Raw genomic sequence first — 21,726 nt, 5'->3', positions numbered from 1 at the left:
CTCACCTATTGTACTCTATGCTACTTTCTCCACACCCCCACCTTCCTCTCATTTATCTCTCCACGCTTCAGGCTCTCTGCCTGTATTCCTGATGAAGGGCTTTTGCCCGAAATGTCGATTTTACTGCACCTCGAATGCTGCCTGACTGCTGTGCTTTTCCATCACCTCTAATCCAGAATCTGGTTTCCAGCATCTGCAGTCATTGTTTTTACCTTATTAAAAATAAAGGTAACCTAAGTACATTACAAGTTGAATTTGCCTTTTTGACAATGAATATTAGTGTATGCCACCTTCAAAATGATAAAGATTACATGTGTGTTATAACAGCAACATGAGGACTTGTTAGTGGTCTGTCTTTCTTTGTTTCCCCCAGATGCTTCACAGCCAATAAAATATTTTGAAGCATTGTCCCTGTTGCAATGTGAGAACTGTAAAAGTTAGTTTGTGCACTGCAGTCTCTGGCATACAGCTCTGAAATATTGATGATAGGGGCAATAAATGTTAGCAAGACCACTAGAGAGACCTCTTCTGCTCTTTGCATAATGCATAGCTCTTACAACCACCTAAGATGGTATGGGAGCTCAGTAAGGGTGCTAGCACTGAGCCAATTGGTCATTAATGTTCTGGGTGTAGGTTTGCTCGTTGAGCTGGAAACTTCGTTTTCAGACATTTCGTCAACATACTAGATAACATCTTCAGTGAGCCTCCGGATGAAGTACTGGTGGTGTAGCCCGCTTTCTATTTATATGTTCGGGTTTCCTTGTGATGATGTCATTTCCTATGGTGATGTCATTTCCAGTTCTTTTTCTTAGGCAGTGTAAATGGGATCCAAGTCAATGTGTTTGTAGATAGAGTTCTGGTAGGAATGCCATCCTTCTAGCAATTCTCGTACGTGTTTGTGTTTGGCTTGTCCTAGGATAGATGTGTTGTCCCAGTCGAAGTGGTGTTCTTCCTCATCCGTATGTAAGGATAGTAGTAAGAGTGGGTCATGTCTTTTTGTGGCCATTTGCCATTTCTCGGCCCACTTACCCAGCTGATCAAGGTCTTGTTACAATTTATGATAACCTTCCTCACTGTACGCGATACCGCCTATTTTAGTGTCATCTGCAAACTTATTAATCATGTCTTGGACATTCTCATCCAAATCATTGATATAGATAACAAACAGCAATGGGCCCAGCACTGACCCCCGAGGCACTCCACTAGTCACAGGCCTCCAATCCGACAGACATCCTTCCACTATTACCCTTTGCTTCCTACCATCAAGCCAATTGTGTATCTAATTTCCCAGCTCACCCTGGATTCCATGTAATCTCACCTTGCAGAGCAGCCTACCATGTAGAACCTTATGAAAGGCCTTACTGAAGTTCATATCGACTACATTTACCGCCCTGCCCTCATCAACCTTGCTGGTCACTTCATCAAAGAACTCTTTAACAAATTTGTGAGGCATGATCTCCCACGCTCAAAGCCATGCTGACTATTTCTAATCAAAGCTTGTCTTTACAAAAGCATGTATACCTTATCTCAGAATTTTCTCAAGTAACTTACCTACCACAGATGTTAGGCTTACTGGTCTATAGTACTTAGAGTCATAGAGATATGCAGCATAGTTCCCAAGTTTTCTTTGCAGCCCTTCTTGAGTAAGGGCACAACATTCACTACTGGGACCTCACCCATGCCTAATGATGCAGAAATGTCAGCCAGGGCCCCTGCAATTTCTTCTCTAACTTCTTGCAGTGTTCTTGGATATATCTGGTCAGGGCCAGGAGATTTATACACCTTCATACATTGTAATATATCCAACACCATCTCTACTGTGATATGTTCTGTCCCCAAGATATGACTACTAACTCCCCCAAGTTCCCGTGTCTTTCTCCATGGTAAAATATTCATTGAGGACCTCTCCCATCTCCTGCAGTTTGACACATACATGTCCGCTTTGGTCCTTGAGGGGCCTTATTTTCTCTCTCTCTAGTTATTTTTTCTTTAATATTCTTGAAGAACCTCTTTCGAGTCACCCTAATCTTCTCAGCCAAGGCTATCTTATGCCCCTTTGTGCCCTCCTAATTTCCTTCTTCAGTAAACTCCTGTATCTCCTATATACCTCGAGGCATTCCCTCGATCCCAGCAGCCAGTACCTGAGCCATACCACCATTTTTCTGGTCAAAGCCTCAATCTCTTGTTCTCCAGGTTTCCTTCTTCCTGTCAACATTGCCTTTTACGCTCACAGGAACATATAGACCTTGAACTGTAGCTATCTCGCTTTTAAAGGCACCCCATCTGCTGGAGGTCCCTTTGCCTGCAACAAACTATTCCAATCAACCCCTGTAAGTTCCGGTCTAATTCCATCAAAGTTCACTTTGCCCAAGTTTAGAACTTGAATGTGAGGACCAACTTTGTCCCTCTCCACAAATATTGTAAAATTAATAGAACTATGGTCACTGGTCCCAAAGTGTCCCGTTTCTCCCCCCTGTCACTTCAGTCTCCTGTCCTGCCCTATTTCCCAAGGATAAGTCGAGTTTAGCCCTTTCCTGAGTAGGACCCTTTGTATACTGCATGAGGAAACTTGCCTGAACTCACTTAACAAAGCATGTGGGAGGCTTTCTTCTAATTACAGTATCTAGATTGCTGTTTTGTTTTCAAATTGGGACTGGAACTAATCAGTTCCTGCATGATGTTGAGTGCTTAGTTTGTGGATTATTTTGACCTAGTTTGGATATTCCTGCTCCTCTGCTGCTTGACCTGCTGTGCTTTTCCAGCACCACACACTCGACAATACCCATCCAAATGCCTCTTAAATGTTGCAATTGTACCAGCCTCCACCACATCCTCTGGCAGCTCATTCCATACATGTACTACCCTCTGTGTGAAAAGGTTGCCCCGTAGGTCTCTCTTTATCTTTCCCCTCTCACTCTAAACCTATGACCTGTAGTTCTGGACTGTCCGACCCCGGGGAAAAGACTTTGTCTATTTATTCTATCCATGCCCCTCATAATTTTGTAAACCTCTATAAGGTCACCCCTCAGCCTCCAATGCTCCAGGGAAAACAGCCCCAGCCTATTCAGCCTCTCCCTGTAGCTCAGATCCTCCAACCCTGGCAACATCCTTGTAAATCTTTTCTAAACCCTTTCAAGTTTCACAACATCTTTCCGATAGGAAGGAGACTAGAATTGCACGCAATACTTAGATTGAATATGAATGTCTCTCTGTTTTTATCCTTAGCACTGCACCAAATTTACGTATTGACTTTAGTAATGGTGCTTTGTAAACTCTTATTGGTAAACCGCTTTTGAGTGTGTCTTGATATTTTTAGCTTGAAAGTAAAGTAGCTTACCCTGCTACAGGTTAACTTTGGGCTTGGGTTTCTGGCAAGATTTCATTAATTAAACCGTTTTCTCTCCATTTTTTAAAAAAAGGTACTTCCTTCACAATTAAGCAAATACAGTAGGGATATCAAATCAACTAACAAGTTGTATTAGTGTGGTGCGTTTAGTGTAACAAAAATCATCTACACTTGGCAAGTTCATTAGAATCCAAAAGTTGATACATGAGGTAGTAGGACACAATAATTAGCTTGGTCAGTTAGCTTGAGTAAACAGAGAAAGTGTGTGAGAGTGAGATAGATACACAAAGGTTTAGGGAGGGAATTTGAGTTTATAGCCATGACTGCTAAGCTGAAGGCACATTTCTGTTGTGCTCAAGTCCAAAATTAGAGCACAATGTCAAAAGAATTATGTGATTGGAGGAATTCAATATGGAACGTAAGATAAGTAGTACGCAATTAGATTGAATGCACCTGCTGAACCATTAAATAAGAAATTGGCAGATCTAATCCTGGTCTTAACTCCATTTCACTGCCTACCTTCTTCCTCCTTTTAAACCTTCTGCTTCTTTGTACATCAAGACCTGTCTGACTTGACCTTGAACATATTTCATAGCCCAGCCCCTCTGGTCTCTGATGTAAGGAATTCATTTCATTTTGACATCACTTGGATGAAGTACTGAGGGTAACAAGGGGGCAAAATGTGGGAAATATTCTTTTTAAGTTTGTTTATGGCCAGTGGGCAATGATAGTCATGTCTTGCCCTTCCCTGGTTACACTAGAGAAGGTGGTGAGCTGTTGATTTTGAGTACATGTGGTATGGATGAGCTCTCAATGCTGTCAGGGAGGGATTTCCAGTATTTTGATCCAGTAAAACCGAACAAACAACAAAAAAATTTAAAATCAGGATGGTGAGTGATTTGGATGGAAACTTCTCATGTACGAGATGAGTAAAAGCAGTGGAGATGAGGAATTGATTGAATGTTTTCAGGAAAGTTTCTCAGACCAACATGTTATAGCACAAACCAGAGAATGGGGGTTTTGACCAACGAGATAGGCTTAATTACTGACCTCACAGTGAAAGCACCCTTGGGTAGCAGTGATCAAAATATTTCTGTTTAAGGGAGAAAAGTGAGAGTCCAAGACTACTATTTTAATTTAAACATGAGCAATTATGAGGGCATGAAAGCAGAGTGAGCAAGAGTCAGCTGGCAGTTTAGATTAAGACTCCAAAAAAAGACATCATTGTGCAAATATAGGTGGCCGGTCAGGAGAATGGACTGAATATTAAAGAAAAACAAAAAAAAAGTTAAAAGTTCTAATGGAAGTTAGTCAAAAATATAAGAATACATAGAAAAAGTGTATTCACATGAATTAAAAGAAGTTAACAAAGTAAGTGTCAGTCCATATAAAATGAATCTGGGGAATTAGGAATGGATAGGAAGGAGATGGCAAACAAATTGAACAAACGTTTTGAGTCAGTCTTCACTAGAGACAATATGAGTAACATCCTGGAAATAACTGTAAATCAGGAATTGAAAGTGCAGAGGCAACTCAAAATAACCAGGAAAGTAGTACTGAGTAAGTTGTTGAAAAGGCAAATTGACAAGTCCCCAGGTCCTAATGGATTTCATCTTAAAATAGCAGCCCATAAGATGCTTGATGTGTTTTCTTTAATTCTCCAAAACTTATCAGATTCGGGAAAGGTCATTTTATATTAGAAAACAGTCAATGTATCTCCATTATTTGAAAAAGAAGAGAGGTAGAAAGCAAGAAATTACAGGCCAGTTATTTTAACACCTGTCAAAGGAAAAGTAGTAGAAGCTATTGTTACGTAATGACAGGGCACTTGAGTAAATTCAAGGTAATGCAACAGAGCTGATATGAGTAGAAAGCAGGAGCAGGAAACTGAATTAGATGATCAGCCATGATCATATTAAATGTTGGATCAGGTTCAAAGGGCCAAATGGCCTATTCCTGCTCCTATTTTCTTTGTTTATATTATCATTATGTAATGCTAACTTCCTGCTTTTCCCCATCCCTTGCACACTACTACTGTCCAAATAACCAACCAGTGTCCTCTTGAATGTCTGAATCGAACTTGCAGATCAGGCAGCATCCGAGCAGCAGGAGAATCGACATTTGGAGATTCCTGATGAAGGGCTCCGGCCCGAAACATCGATTCGCCTGCTGCTCGGATGCTGCCTGACCTGCTGTGCTTTTCTAGCAACACACTCTCAACTCTGATCTCCAGCATCTGCCGACCTCACTTTCTCCTCCTCAATTGAACTCGCCTCCATCACACTTCCAGACAGTACCTTCCAGACCCTGACTACCCCCAAGTGAAAATGGTTTTTCTGACATCACCCTTGATTCTTTTGCACATCATTTTACGTCTATGCCCTCACATTCTTGTTCCTTTTGCCAGTAGGAACAGTTTCTCTCCCCTTCTGTCCAGTCCATTCATGATTATGAAAGCTTCTATCAAATTCCTATCATTGCCTTCTCTCCAAAAACAGTCCCACCTACTTCAATCTATCTTCATAACTAAAGTTTCTCACTGCTGGAACCATTCTTGTAAATTGATCTGATTCTCCAGTGCATTCACTTGTTTCGTTTAATGTAGTGCCCACAACTGTAGACAGTACTCCAGCTGAGGGCAAACAAGTTCAACATCACCTCCTTGCTGTTGCGTTCTATGCCCCTATTAATGAATGAAAGGACACTATTTATTACTGTTCTTGCTACTTGGTCCTGTCACCTTCAGTGATCTGTGCACATGTAAACTCAGGTCCCTCTGCACCTGCACCCCTTTTAGAATTGTTCCCCTTACTGTATGTTATCTTTCAATGTTCTTCCTACCAAAGTACACCAAACTGTCACATCTCTTGTCATCTATTCACCCACTCCTCTCATTTGTTGGCGTCCTTTTGGAGTTCAACATTGTCATTCTCGCAGTTTGCAATTCTTATTGGACTAGCCATATAAATACACTGGCTACAAGAACAGATAGGAGGCAAGGAATCCTGCAGCGATAAACTAACCTTTTGACTTCCAGTGCCTGTCATCTGTTTATAAGACCCCAGTTCAGTTCCAGCAACACTCAGGAAGTTTGACACCATCCGGGGCAAAGTAACTGCATGAACACATCACATCTGCAAATATTCACTTCCCACTATAGACAAACAGTGTCTAAGACACACTACAGTTCTTCAAGGCTTGTTAGACAGCATCCTCCAAATTCTTGACAATTGCAATCTGGAAGGACAAGGGCAGCAGATATCTGGGAACCACCACCTGCAAGTTCCCCTCCAAGCCGCTCGCCATTCTCATCTGGAAATAAATCACAATTGCTTCATTGTTGCTGTATCAAAATCCTGAAACTCCCTCCCTAGGTAGTACATGTCTACCTACACCAGATGGACTGCAGCGGTGTATGAAGACAACTTGCCAACACTTTCTCTAGGCCAATTAGGGATGGCAATAAATGCTGACGCAGCTGGTAAAGCCCACTATCCCCGAACAAATTTTTTAGAAGATCTGTTCTAAATTGATAGTCCCTTGTTCTGAAACTCTAAATTCCTCCATAAAGTGAAACATCCTGTCAGCATCTATTCTTTGAGATTCACTCAGATTCTGATATTTTTCAATACAATCATCTTTCATTATTTAAACAGCAGTGACTATAGTTGCAAACTGCTCAACCTGTCTCAAAAGGCAGTCCCCTCCTTCCAGGGATCAACCAAATGAAACTTCTCTGGTTTGGCTCCAAACCAATTAAACTTGAAGATCACAATTGTACAATTGGTAGCAAGACCTCGCCTTCTATATCCCATTCTCCATGCAGTAAAGACTAAGACCCCATTTATCTTCGTAATTACTTGCTATACCAGCATGCTAGCTTAGGATTTATATGCAAAAACACATTATTCTGTTGATAATTGTGTAGTCTGGAATCATTATCAAATGTAGTGAAAATTCATATTCACTGCATTTACCATTTCCCCTTTTTAACCACCCTTCTCTTTACACCTTCTAAAATTTGTCAGGCATCATTTTCCTTTCTTATTTTTTCGTGTTAACTCTGCTTGATTGTATTGTGATTTTCAAAATGCCATGCTACTGCTTCCTCAATGGATTTCAGCATAGGAAAGGGATGTTCCTCAGTACTCCCAGTGAGGCCCCAATGATGCTTAGAATGTTAAATTGTTTTCTGTAAACAGTTGTGGACGAAAGGTCTATGATCTATTTTCTGCTATTGAATGTGTTTCTACATTTTAAAAAAAAAAGGTATGATTTGAGCAGGAAAGTGGGATCTGTCCAGGGGAGGAGACTAACTTGATGGGCCAAATGGTATTCTAAGATTCCAAGTATGTGAACCAGTCCTAAGTTTGCACACATCACTGCTAAAAGCTCAGTTTATTTGTAAGGAGTCCTTTGGGTTGGATTGCAGTCCTCCACAAAGTGTCCTTATGTTACTCAAACAGGTTAGCACTGCTGCCTCACAGCGCCAGAGACCTGGGTTCAATTCCCGCCTCTGGCGACTCTCTGGCGCTGTGAGGCAGCAGTCTTAACCACTGTGCCACCGTGTGTTGTTTTCTCTTTTTTTTCCCCCCACCAGTTGTCTAACTTAATTAGAATTACTTATCCCAGTATTTTGAAACACTGCAATTCTCAATGCTTGACCTTGTCTCTTCAAACAGCATTCAAATAGTTTTGCCAATGCTTGAAGGAGAAAACATTGTCAAATTTTGATTAATTCATCTGTGCCACACTAACAAAGTCATCATTTATTTCCCATTACTAAATACCCTTGAGAAGCTGCTGATTAGGACACTATAAACCTACAACCATTGGCATCTACCTAACAATGTGGAAAATTGCCTAAGAATGTTCTTTGGTGTAAATGTATGCAGAAATGTTGCAATACTGTTCAAAGCTTTTAGTTGCCGCTAACAATTTTTAGCGTGTGGTGGTATCGACCTTGTGTCCACATAGATTCAGCCAGATACTCTCAAATTATGTGTCGACTTATTATGCTAGCTTCAATGAATAAATTGCTGACTGAAGTAAAACTTTTGCTCTAAAACAACTTCTTTTCCACCATGTTGACTGTCTCAGGTGTGATTAATTTCCAAAAAAAACTCTTGTTTTATTTCTGTCACTAACCCTCTATAGATAAAGATACCATAACAGGCCGTCTAGTCTCGTTGTGGACGTTTCAGCTAGTGAACGAGAGATTTAGAATTCCAAATAGTGTTAATTTACTATTTCTCTACTATGAATTTGTTCAATTCTGTGGCTGTTAAAGTGTTTTATACACATCCAATTGTAAGCTTGTTGGAGGAAGTTGTTCATTGTCAATAGGAAGTAATTAGACATCTGGAGTAACCATTGGAAACAGTTGAAATTTGCCAAAGCAGCCTCCTTTTTCCTTTGCAATCTGCAGTAAAACATCTAGAAAAACTGTTTCGAAGAAGAAATTTTTTATTATCTACTGCTTTTGAAAATCCAGCATTCCTGTATATTGAAACTTCTTTAACATAGCTGAAAATGTGTTGCTGGAAAAGTGCAGCAGGTCAGGCAGCATCCAAGGAGCAGGAGAATCGACGTTTCGGGCATAAGCCCTTCAGGAATGAGGAAAGTTTGTCCAGCAGGCTAAGATAAAAGGTAGGGAGGAGGGACTTGGGGGAGAGGCGTTGGAAATGCGATAGGTGGAAGGAGGTCAAGGTGAGGGTGATAGGCCGGAGTGGGGTGGGGGGCGGAGAGGTCAGGAAGAAGATTACACGTTAGGAAGGCGGTGCTGAGTTCGAGGGATTTGACTGAGACAAGGTGGGGGGAGGGGAAATGAGGAAACTGGAGAAATCTGAGTTCATCCCTTGTGGTTGGAGGGTTCCTAGGCGGAAGATGAGGCGCTCTTCCTCCAACCGTCGTGTTGCTATGGTCTGGCAATGGAGGAGTCCAAGGATCTGCATGTCCTTGGTGGAGTGGGAGGGAGAGTTGAAGTGTTGAGCCACGGGGTGGTTGGCTTGGTTGGTCCGGGTGTCCCAGAGATGTTCTCTGAAACGTTCCGCAAGTAGGCAGAAGCACTTCTTTAACATACCCATGCATCAGTACATTGTTACTTCCCCAGAGAAGGCTGGTTGAAATGTTGCTCCCTGGGTCTCCATTTCTTCCTGTATGTTGTGATGAACAGCTAAGGAAACCTGCCTCACTAAGAACTAAATGTTTATACGACTGGCCGCTTTAACAGAATCAGTGATGCATTGTGCACTTGTTGGCGCATTTTCTGCAACTTGCTGGAACCCAGGGTGAAGAGTGGAAGTGAAAACCACCGAAATCAGCATTCCAAGTGCAAAGTTAACTTCCCTTTCAGATATCAATTCAAATCCATTATCCCTCTTTCCCTTTTCTTAAATTGGTCCTGAAAGGAAAGTGCTGACTTGTGATTTTTTTCAGAGGCTGGAGCAGTTCTCTAATAGATTCCATTAGTTGTTTCATGTAGTGAGTTTGTACAGATAGTTTAATTGCATCACATCCAAATCTGATTCTATTTTACCCAGACTCCCATGAGCATAATTTCTAGCAAGGGTCAGTGTATAGAAATCAGGCAGAGCAATAAAAGCAAAAAATACTGTAACCACTGGTTTGGCAGCAACTGACATCAGAACATAATGTTAGTTTAAAAAAAAACGAGTTGGGGGGAAGATCTGTGATACAGTGGAGGTGAGGATTGATTATATGACAAAGATGTGGTTAGTAACAGGGCAATAAATAAACAAAAGTTGGGGGGTGGGGGTGTTTGGGGAGGTTCACCTAAAACATTCCCACTGATAATAAAAGGAATGTAGACTGGATAATTCCAGTAATAACCCTGGTCTGATTTTTAAGAGACAGAGAAAGAAATGATTCCAAAACAGCGTATTGGAAAAGTGAGTTTTTATTTCAGATTTTCTGCATTCACAGTACTTTGCTTTATTTAAGAAAGATCATTTTTATTGTCTGACATCATGCAATAAAATTTAATTAGAAAAAAACTGGGAGAAAAATGAATATCAATACGTAGGAGGAATGCTGAGGAAGGTAACTGAAAGCATGATCAAAGATTGACTTTTGAAAGAAGCCCTGAAAAGAATTGTGGGGTGGGGGGGAAGGCAAAAGGCAATTCTAGAGCATTGGCTTTTGGCACCCAAATGAATGCCTGTAAGTGTTGCAGCAAATTAAATTCTGGAATTCCCTACCTCACAGCATTACGGGAATACTTCACCATAACAGGATCTCCAGTGATTCAAGAAAGCAGTCCACAATGACCTGAAGAGGAACTTGGGATGGACAATAATTGCTGGTTGTTTTGCCACCAGTGCCCATATTCCAAGAGTTGACATTTCAAAATGTATAGAAAAGAAATGTGCAGATTGAAATAATTGCAACTTGCAACTCAGGCAGCAGTAAAATGTGTACTTTAACTATTTTGCAAATCATTCTTTGAAACAGATGTATTAAAAATTGGCGAGAAGAGGCATTTGTGTTCAGAAAGGAATCAACCCTCACCTGAAAGTTGGAGCTGTGGATAATGGCAGACCTTTTAAAGCTCAGAATCAGTAAGCTTGTGTTTCCCAGACACTTTCAGTGCTTCCAGTATCTGAATAATTCAGACATTGATGGCACTAAAAGGCTACATTATCAGCACCTGTGCCCTGTGTAATATCAGAGCTGTGAATAATTTATGATTCTATGCAGTTATGTACATGGAACTAACAATTGGTTCTGCAGCCACTTATTCATAATTCAAAGCATTCATCTATTAATTTATTATAAACGCTCGAATAATTATCTAATATTGTTGTTTCTGTTCCATGGTAGGTTTAAGGATGCAAGAGTTGGCTTGTATGTTTAGAATATCCTCATTATTTAAATATGGGACCATTTTGCATTTCCTCCCTAATGTGTTCAAATCTGATTAAGTCTCTGATTTATTTGTGTGTCAATAGTTATGTTGCATTTCCTGTGTTGCTCCATTTATAATGTAGAATATAAGAAAACACGAGTGCAAAACAGGAAGGATTTTGTAGGCCATTAATACTGCTCTACAATATGTTCTTGCTGGATCACTGACTTTGTCTAACCTGTTTAATCTCCTGTGTAAAGAATTCTTGATTCCTGAAGGTAATAAAGCATTAATTTTCATAACCGCTATTAAACCCCAGCTTGCTGTAATGGTTAGGAAGTACAGTTCCTCAACCTTGAACCCCTTTTAAACCATTGTCATATTTGAACATCGTGAATCAGGTTGTGCCTTTTTGAGTCTACTTTTTAAATGAGTTAATCAAGAAGGGTTCTGCTCTTATTGCTCTTATAACAAGCATTTTGTTTTAAATATCTGTTTATTTAAATTTGAGACTTATGTATTAGGTTCTGTTAGTTATATGTGTGAAACTATTCATTTTATCTGTATTCATTAAAGGAGCTTAAACTGTCATCAATAACTTGTATTTGATAAATATGACAGTGGTTCTTGCAGCTGAGCAAATCCTCACTCTACATAGACATCAAGCCATATGCCATCACTGGACCTACAGATTGTGAAATAATGTGATATCAAGAATTGGAGTGAATATTAGTCTCACTGGATTGCCACAGAAATGATTTTTCATTAGTTTAGTGTGAACAGTGTTCTGATTCTTTAGAAAAATGAACTCCTGTTGTAATATATGTCGTATAAAGTTTCATTTGGGAGTTGAACTATGAAAAACCTAAAGGCTTTTAAGGGCTTTGTCGGTTTTTCAGCCATTGGTCAAAGCATGTTATGTTACAAATATACAGCCTTGGCCCAGTTGTAGCTCTCATCAGGGCCAGAAGGTTGTTTGCTCAAGCCACACAAAAGACAGTACCTTATATAGGCTTCAGTGCAGTATTGCAGGAGTGCTGCACTATCGGAGGTTTTTTTTTCTTCATTCTTGAATGGGATGTGGGTATAACTGGCAAGGCCAGCATTTGTTGGCTATCCTCATTTGCTATGGAAATAATTTGGCTTTTAGGACATTTCAGAGGCAAATCTATTTTCAAAAGACCATCACACATAGGAGCAGAAATAGGCCATTCAACACATTTTGTCTGGTCCACCATTCAAACATGACTGACAGGTTTCTCAATTCTGTTCTCCTGTCTTCTCCCTATAATTTTTGATCCCCTTACTAATCGAGAACCTGTCTACCTCACCCTTAAAGACACTCATGACTTGGCCTTCACAGCCCTCAGCAACAGTGAGATTCATCAACCTCTGGTTGAAGAAATTCCTCCTCATCTCTGTTCTAAATGGTCGTCCCTTCACTCTGAGGCTGTGCCCTTGGGTCCTACTCTGTCCTAGTGGAAACATCTTCTCCATGTCCAGTCTGTCTAGGCCCCCCTCTCTTCTGTCAGTTTCAACTTTCGGCCCAGCGTCGTAGTCTCTCGGCCCGGCATGATCTTTTGGCAGTATGTGGCGGTCTCTCAGCCCAGTGTGGACCTTTGAGGTGATTCCTCAAAGTTTAGTCCCACTGTAGCTAAGCGCTTAAGAAAGACTGTAATGATTGAACTTTAAGCTTAATTTCTGTATTTTCTAACAAGGTCTGCAATGTGTAACTTTTAACCTTATTTCATATGTTTTACATTATACTATAATTACTGCAATGCTTAGCTTTCTACCTTGTTCTAAAAGTTCTGTACCTAGGTACTTGTATTTAATGTAGCGCCTTGTGTGGCGACATTAAACACTTTTCACCATACCTTTTGTACTTGAGTGCATGTAAAATAAAATAAAATCAAGATCCCCTTATCTTTCTAAACTCCGCAGAGTACAACCGCAAAGTCCTTAACCACTCCTTGTATGGCGAGCCCTTCGTTCTTGGGATCAGTCTTATAAACTTCCTCTGGACCCCTTCCAAGACCAGCATTTCTTCGATACGGAGCCCAAAACTGCTCTCAATGTTCCAAATATGGTTTGACCAGACCCTTGTACAGCTTCAGTAGAACGGCCATGCTTTGTTTTCTAGCCCTCTCGAAATGAATGCTAAGATTGCATTTGCTTTCCTAACTGAATCTGCATGTTAATCTTAGGAGTTCGAATATAGGATTCTCTTGTTTCTTTGTGCTTCAGATTTCAGAAACCTTTTTCTCATTAGGAAATAGTTGACCTCTCTATGCTTACTGCCCTGGTTTATAACCTCACACTTGTCCACATTGTTTGCCCACTCTCCTAGCCTGACTAGGTGCTTTTGCAGCCACCCTGTTTCCTCAACTCTACCTGTCCCTGGAAGAGACAGGCACTTTAACTGGATGCAAAATTCTCATGACCTTAGTTGGAAAACTGTGAAGTTCTTTTATCCTTGTCACTATTTATTCGTCAAACATTAGGTTGTGTTCTTTATGTGCAAATTAGCAGTCTTCTCCACCTAGGTGAAAATGACTGCTTTGAAAAAGTAAGTAAAGTATTTGGAATGTCTTGAATGATGATATAGATGCAGGTTAGTTTTTTTTTAAAAACTGTATCAATGCAGGTTATTAAAGGATTTTGCTGTGAATACTTTTTTTCCCAGTAGACAAATTGAGACAATTCTATAGAACTTACTAAGCACTGTAGTGACCCAGTCAGTAAGACATAATGTTTTAACTTTGTATTTTAGATTTTCCTTGTCTGCATTCCAATGCTAGTGCAGTGTTAGTGATATGGTTTACAGTTTAAAATAGAAAATGCTGAAAAACAATATATGAAGATAGAGAGTCAATGCTGAAAACATAAAATACTGTAGTCTCTTTCTTAGAACAAAGAACATTTCAGCGCAAGAACAGGCCTTTCGGCCCTCCAGCCCTGCGCCGTTCCACATCCTCTATCTAAACCTGCCATCTATTTTCTAAGGATCTGTATCCCTTTGCTCCCTGCCCATTCATGTATCTGTCTAGATACATCTTAAATGACGCTATCATTCCCACTGTTAGTACCTCCGCTGGCAACGCATTCCAGGCATCCATCACCCTCTGCGTAAAGAACCTTCCACATATATCTCCCCTAAACTTTTTCCCTCTCACTTTGAACTCGTGACCCCTAGTAACTGAGTCCTCCACTCTTGGAAAAAGTTTCTTGCTATCTACCCTGTCTACACCTCTCATGATTTTGTAGGCCTCAATCAGGTCCCCTCTCAACCGCCTTCTTTCCAATGAAAATAATCCTAACCTACTCAACCTCTCTTCTTAGCTAGCACCCTCCATACCAGGCAACATTCTGGTGAAGCTCCACTGCACCCTCTCCAAAGCATCCATATCCTTTTGTAATGTGGCGACCAGAACTGTAAGCAGTATTCCAAATGTGGCCAAACCAAAGTTTATACAATTGTTGCTGAAAATGTGTTGCTGGAAAAGCGCAGCAGGTCAGGCAGCATCCAAGGAGCAGGAGAATTGATGTTTCGGGCATGGGCCCTTCTTCGGGAATGGCTCCTGAAGAAGGGCTTATGCCCGAAACGTCGATTCTCCTGCTCCTGCGCTTTTCCAGCAACACATTTTCAGCTCTGATCTCCAGCATCTGCAGTCCTCACTTTCTCCTCCTTTATACAATTGTTATATGACCTGCCAAGTCTTGTACTCAAAACCCCTTTTGATGAAGGAAAGCATTCCGTATGCCTCTTGACCACACTACTGACCTGCATTGCCACCTTCAGGGAACAATGGACCTGAACACCCAGATCTCTCTGGACATGTTTTCCCCAGGACTTTTCCATTTACTGTATATTTCATTCTGGGATTGCATCTTCCAAAATGCATCATTCCTGCAAGTGAACACACACTGTATTTTAAACCTTTACCACATACTGAGCATTTTCCGGTTTTTTGTTTAGTATTTTTTGCCCATCCTTAATTCATACTTTGTTATGGTGAGATTTAAATTCATGATTTCTTAAAAAAAAAACTCTAGGGCAGAATTATTGTGGTACTCCATTGGGTAGATTTCACATTCCCTATGATTTTCAACAGGATAAGCATTTGGCAATTAGGCACAATCTGCTGTTTAATCCTGTGTGGGATAGGAACAGAAGATAAATACTTTATCCCTTTGTGTTGCAATTTGGAAGTTAGCAATGTATGACTTTGTGATAGGTTCCCTGAGCTGACACCTTGCTTCCATTTCAGTCCTCTCTGTGAATGAGTCAGGGACTGGTTAAATGAGCTTCTCAAATGTGTAGATGATCAGCAGTGACTTCTGCCAGCTGCTGGCATAGAAAATTATTCAGCCTTTAGTGCTGTATTTCAGCGCATTTCCTGCTCAAGTCGTGTGTTGCAAGGAGCTTGTAGGTAATAATTCAATTATACTGTGTCAACTAAACATTTAGCAAATTCAGCATTTGATGATAGACTTTTGCTCGGTTCCCAATGGGGTAAATTTTTATTTCTAACTATTTAAATGTTTGACTATTGTGTTCAGCTTTTAACTTTTTTTTTATTATTTTCCTACTTTGTACTAAGAAGGACTGTAATGTTTAGCTTTTAACTTTGTGTCTTTATTTTTCTACTTAAAATTTTGTACCTTGTATCTAAGATGGTGCCAGGAATGATGACACTGTACACTTTTCACTGTCCTTAAGTACTTGTATACTTGAGTACACATGACAATAAAATCTAATTCTAAATGAGTAAAGCTGATTTGGAAAGTGATAATATTTATTCTGTTTTGATCCTGACCCCCTTATTTTACATTAGTTTCTTAAGATTTTCAAGCTCTTATTTAACTCCGTACCACCACCCTCTATTCTTCCATGTACAATTCATCATTGCTTGGATGTCCAGGACAGTTGGCCTACTCCCAAACATCCATTAAAATTAGACACTGTTGAGTGGAATGTGACCAACAGCCTGATTTGAATTGCTGCCTTCCGTCACAACATAATTATAGTTTAGCAGTGATGTGGAAGTACCAGTGTTGGACTGGGGTGGACAAAGTTGAAAATCACATGACACCAGGTTACAGTCCAACAGGTTTATTTAAAAGTACAAGCTTTTGGAGCACTGCTTTTTCATCAGGCAGCAGGGTAAACCTGCAGTTTTGGTAAGTCAACATTTGCAGGCCGATTTCAGGAGCAAAATGTTTTTGAAGGACATTATCACTCTCGAGCTGATCAAACCATATTTAATTGGTTTTCCATTCCTCAGTTGCATCCTGTGTTATTTCAGAGATGTCATTTGTATTTAACCAATTAAAAAGTGTTGAAGCTGGCAGTGAGTCCGAGAGTCCTGTTGTACCACTGGCTGCATTGGTGGTGTAGCATACTTGTTATACTACTTGTTACAAACATCCAACTTCTCTTGTTTTGATATTTGTATGCTTGTGGTATATTTTGAATGATTATTTCACTATGTGGTGGTACATAATCATGGGCTGTGTCTGACACGCATGATCTCCATCTCTGGCTTGCACACGTGTTCCCATCGTGCAATCTCCTGTAGGTCAAGTGGAGGTAGTTAAAGATTCAAGCATAATAAAGAAAGGGAGAAAACCAAACTAAGTTTAGAGCAGCTTGGACCTTTGAGAGAGGCTAAGCTTTTACAGTAGACAGCACTGAAATGGTCAATAAAAGTGAAAAAAATCCAGGTTTAATGAGCCTGTTTTCATCCAAGTGTTGAGTGATATCAGTGTTGTACAGATGAGCATTTTCTTAAGTGAAACGTGAACAGAGACTGAGGGCAAACTCCAGACTATACTTTAATAGAGACATTGTTCATGCATGTTCAGTCTGTCAGCAGCTGTGTGCAAATTGTGACTGTGAGCAACAGACTGTGGAAATCTCATACAGCATTGCCTCAGTTATCCATCTTGCTTTTCAGTCCTGTTAAGATTATGATAGACTTGGACTTGAATATTACAGTCAAGCTGTCAGCACTAGGAGCCGGCTGTCCTCTTTCCAGTAAGAGGTACAGGCAAAGAATGCAAACTTAGAGTCTTCAATGCTTCTAACCTTCCAGTAAATGAACAGGGCATTTAGCAATTGCTGATGGATGGCTCATTTTAACAATTTGTCAACAATGGTCACTTCACTTTCCAGGGAATGATATGTTGACAATTTGCAACAAGTGCACCTGTGCATGAATTTATGAGCACTCCTGAATTTTCTGTGCAGAAACATCATGATATGAGTTCCATGTGCTGGAACTATGGAAATAGAAAATGAATAATGCTGATTGATCCACTTTTTGAAAGAAATTACTCCATATTAAAGTTTGTTTCCCCATCACATTTCGATTATGATGTCTAATTTTGTTTTAGTTTTGGACTCTTTGATTTGAGTAGTTTGTGGCTTTGATGAATTGTGGCTTTGGTTTACATTTTATCTTCCTTGCCTCTCCTAAAATGATGCTCTGTTGTGGAAAGATTATTGTAGAATGATTACTGTTGACAGGCGAAGGGCATGCTTTCCTATAACAAAATTGGGAAACTTAATGCATTATTGGGATGATTAACTTATTTTTAAATGCTTTAGTCTTCTTCTCATTCCGATGAAGATTATGTTGGTGGCTATTTCATTCTTTTTACATCGCACGTGCACTGAATTTAGAAATTCTGCCTCTTTTTATCACGTAGCAAGAATTTGTGTTTAAGCCATTAATGAAATTATATATCCCAAAGTTTCATAGGAGTTTAATCCCAAAAAAAAGGGGGACATAGAGGTGTTACATGCATGACCAAATGTATGATGAAAGAGGTGAATTTTAAGAAAGGTCTTGAAGTGAAAAGTGGTCGGCAGTGTGTTTTTAGCAAGAATAATGGATTGGTAGCAGAGGAGCAGGTTTGAGATTGGGACAAAACCATGAAGAGATTCAAATATGACTTCTAGAACTGTGGTGAGCAGATGTTAGGTCAGCATGGACAGGCATGATGGATACAGGAGATAGGATAACAGCAATTCTATGTCATCACAAGTGTTTAATTCTCCTCTCCTTGATTAGGGCTGGGAAAATCTTATGAGACTTCAACATTGATTTTAGAATTCTTTCTTATTGCAGAGACTTGAGTCATAATCAATTGGTTTCCACAAAACACCCAGTATTCGAGGGTCTTCACACACTTCTGGAAGTGTAAGTAGTTTGAGATATAAATTCTGTGAATTACTTGAAAGAATTGAATGTTAAATATCAGAAGTTTTCAAACTGATTAATCATTTGTGCTCTTCAAGGAATATCAACCACAATCTACTCTCTACAATCCCGACACTGGGGTCAGCCACAGCCAACATTACCATCCTGTCACTGTAAGTAAAATATTAGGGCTTAATTCTGAAACCTGCTTTGTATTTGTAATTTTTAAGAGAACACACTGTGTAACTGCTGACACATTTTGTCACTTCGGGGAGAGCTTGCCACAGTTGTTGTGGGATCATGACATCATGAATGTTACAGGGAAAATCTACATCACTATTTTCAAATGAATTTGTAACAGTTGTAAAAATCCCAGATCACCATCTCATGACAAATAGCTGACAATGATTTTAACTCCACCATTTGTGCTTTGCAATTGTTTATGACCTCTTTAAGGTGATGAATATTGGCACTTAAAAATTGAACCGTTTCTGTGTGTTTTAGTTGCATTCCCAAGTCAAGTATGGGACAAGTATGTGAAGAACATGCCTCATTTTATTACTGGCTCATCTGTAAGACTCAGCTACCCTAACCCTGAACATATTTTAACTTGCCACAACAACCATAATGTGATATATTTTCCCTGGGTAGCACAAATACTGCTAAATTAATGCTAGTTTGCAATTTCAGTTCTCATAACCAAAGTTTTATTAGATAACTTTGCCTGTTGTTTTGTGCTGGTGTTAAGCTAATCTTGATGCATCCTAATCTAACCAGTTGCTTTGGCATTCTGCATTTTAATTCGGCAGTTTTGAAAATCACTCATTTTGTGCCTTCCTGTGATTCTAAGTGTTAAAATTGCAACTATTCTTAATTTAGTTAAGATTCAAAGTGAAAATTGGCTTGATGGATCATAAGATTTTTAAATTTAATTACCGTAGTGGTCTATGACTACATAGTCATAGAGATGTACAGCATGGAAACAGACTTTGGTCCAACTCGTCCATGCCCACCAGATAATCCCAACTCAATTTGATCCCACCTGCCAGCACCCGGCCCACATCCCTCCAAACCCTTCCTATTCATATGCTCATCCAAATGCCTTTTAAATGTTGCAATTGTACCAGCCTCCACCTCTTCCTCTGGCAGCTCATTCCATGCATGTACCATCCTCCGTGGAAAAAGTTGCCCCTTAGGTCACTTTTATATCTTTCCCCTGTCACCCTAAACCTATCCCCTCTAGTTCGGGACTCCCCGACCCCAGAGAAATGACTTTGTCTTATTTATCCTATCCATGTGCCCCTCATGATTTTATAAACCTCTATAAGGTCACCCCTCAGCCTCCAGTGCTCCAGGGAAAACAGCCCAGCCTTTTCAACCTCCCCCTATAGTTCAAATCCTCCAACCCTGGCAACATCCTTGTAAATCTTTTCTGAGCCCTTTCATATTTCACAATAGGCTGCCATTTTAACATTCGATGTTCAATTTTAACAAAAGAACATAAGTTTGTTACACAAAATAATAAGGAAAAAAAACTAAAGGAAAGTTTACAAATATCTTCTATGCAACCAAAACGCTCCTTTTTCTGAGCAATATCCTGTACCAACACTCTGCCTGGATGAATGCATCTCTAACAACACTCAAGAACCATCCAGGACAAAGCAGCCCCCTTGATTGGCACCACATCCACAAACATCCATTCCCTCCACCACAGATGCTCAGTAGCTGCGGTGTATACTATCCACAAGATGCACTGCAGAAATTCACTCCGGATCCTTATCACCTTCCAAGGCTGTCCAAACCATGACTACTTCCATGTAGGAGAACAAAGCAGCAAATACATGGTCACACCACCACTTGCAAGTTTCCCTCTGAGCCACTCACCATCCTGATTTGGAAATATACTGCTATTCCTTCATTGTCACTTGATCAAAATCCTGGAATTCCCTCCCTAAGGGCTTGAGAGTCAACCTACAGTATGTTGACTGTAGTGTTTCACAAAGGCAGCTCACCACCACCTTTTTAAGGGCATTAAGGATGGGAAATAAATGCTGATCAGCCAGTGACGTCCATGGGTGGCACAGTGGTTAGCACTGCTGCTTCACAGCGCCAGAGACCCGGGTTCAATTCCCGCCTCAGGCGACTGTGTGGAGTTTGCACATTCTCCCTGTGTCTGCGTGGGTTTCCTCCGGGTGCTCCGGTTTCCTCCCACAGTCCAAAGATGTGCAGGTCAGGTGAATTGGCCATACTAAATTGCCCGTAGTGTTAGGTGAAGGGGTAAATGTAGGGCAATGGGTGGGTTGCGCTTCGGCGGGTCGGTGTGGACTTGTTGGGCCGAAGGGCCTGTTTCCACACTAAGTAATCTAATCTAATAAAAATGTCCCATGAAAGAATTTTAAAAAACTAAACCATCACTGGAGGTTTTAGTTGAAATATTCTAGAATTTAATTGTAGCCTTTATGCTAGGGGATTGCACTTTAAAAATAGGAAGCCTTGCTATAACAGTATTGCTATATCAGCATTAACAATATTAGTGTTGGTGAGTCCACACCTGCAGTATGATCAACAGTTTTGGCTCCTGAATTTAAAAAAGGATATATTAGCTTTGGAGATAAAAACAAAGTGCTGGAGAAACTCAACAGACTTGGCTGCATCTATAGAGTGAAAAGCTGAATTAATGTTTCAGTCTGACAAGTATTTGTTTTATTATACTGATGTTGGAGACAGTTCAAAAGAGATTTCTTAGCCTGATTCCTGGTCTGAAGGATTTGTCATAACAAGAATGACTTAATAAGTTAAGCCTTTGTTCATTAGAGTTTGGAGAAATGAAGAATGATCATATTTAAACAGTCAGGATTCTGAGGGGTCTTAGCAGGTAAGGTGTTAAGAAGATGTCTTCACTATTAAGGGAAACTTGAATTAGGAATCATTATTATAGAATGAGGCAAAACCCATTTAACACTGAGATATGGAAGAATTTCTTATGAATTTAATGAAATTCTCTGCCTTGGTTTGTGGAGGCTAGGTCACTGCAAGTATTGAAAGGTAGATAGCTTTTTGAAGTATTGAGAAGTTGAGGACTATGAGGAGCTGGCACAAAAGAGTCGCAGCCATAATATTACAGGTTGACTGGACAGGCCTGAATGTCCTCCTATTTCTAATGTTCTTATCAACCTAATGGACTGGAGTTGAGAGAATCATTCATGAAAAGCTTTGAACTAACTCTCAATCAATTAATTTACCATTTGATTCTACGTAGCTAGGTCACCACAACATTATGCTGCTGGGCAGCTGTGCTTGTTTTG

General features: G+C 40.1%; 1 protein-coding gene across 2 annotated transcripts in view; it reads left to right on the top strand.

Moving 5' to 3' along the window:
* The window catches only part of lrig2 (leucine-rich repeats and immunoglobulin-like domains 2), a 78,034-nt gene that overhangs the window by 16,373 nt on the left and 39,935 nt on the right, over window positions 1-21,726 (top strand). For both annotated transcript variants that reach the window (XM_043716349.1, XM_043716348.1), the window contains exons 2-3: window positions 18,350-18,421; window positions 18,520-18,594. In XM_043716349.1, the coding sequence (XP_043572284.1) occupies window positions 18,350-18,421; window positions 18,520-18,594 (147 nt within the window). The remainder of the gene's footprint in view (window positions 1-18,349; window positions 18,422-18,519; window positions 18,595-21,726) is intronic.

This window comes from Chiloscyllium plagiosum, chromosome 26, assembly GCF_004010195.1.
Source record: "Chiloscyllium plagiosum isolate BGI_BamShark_2017 chromosome 26, ASM401019v2, whole genome shotgun sequence".
Taxonomy (NCBI): domain Eukaryota; kingdom Metazoa; phylum Chordata; class Chondrichthyes; order Orectolobiformes; family Hemiscylliidae; genus Chiloscyllium; species Chiloscyllium plagiosum.
The sequence above is the reverse complement of the archived record's forward strand: the minus strand, read 5'-3'. Positions and strand labels throughout refer to the sequence as shown.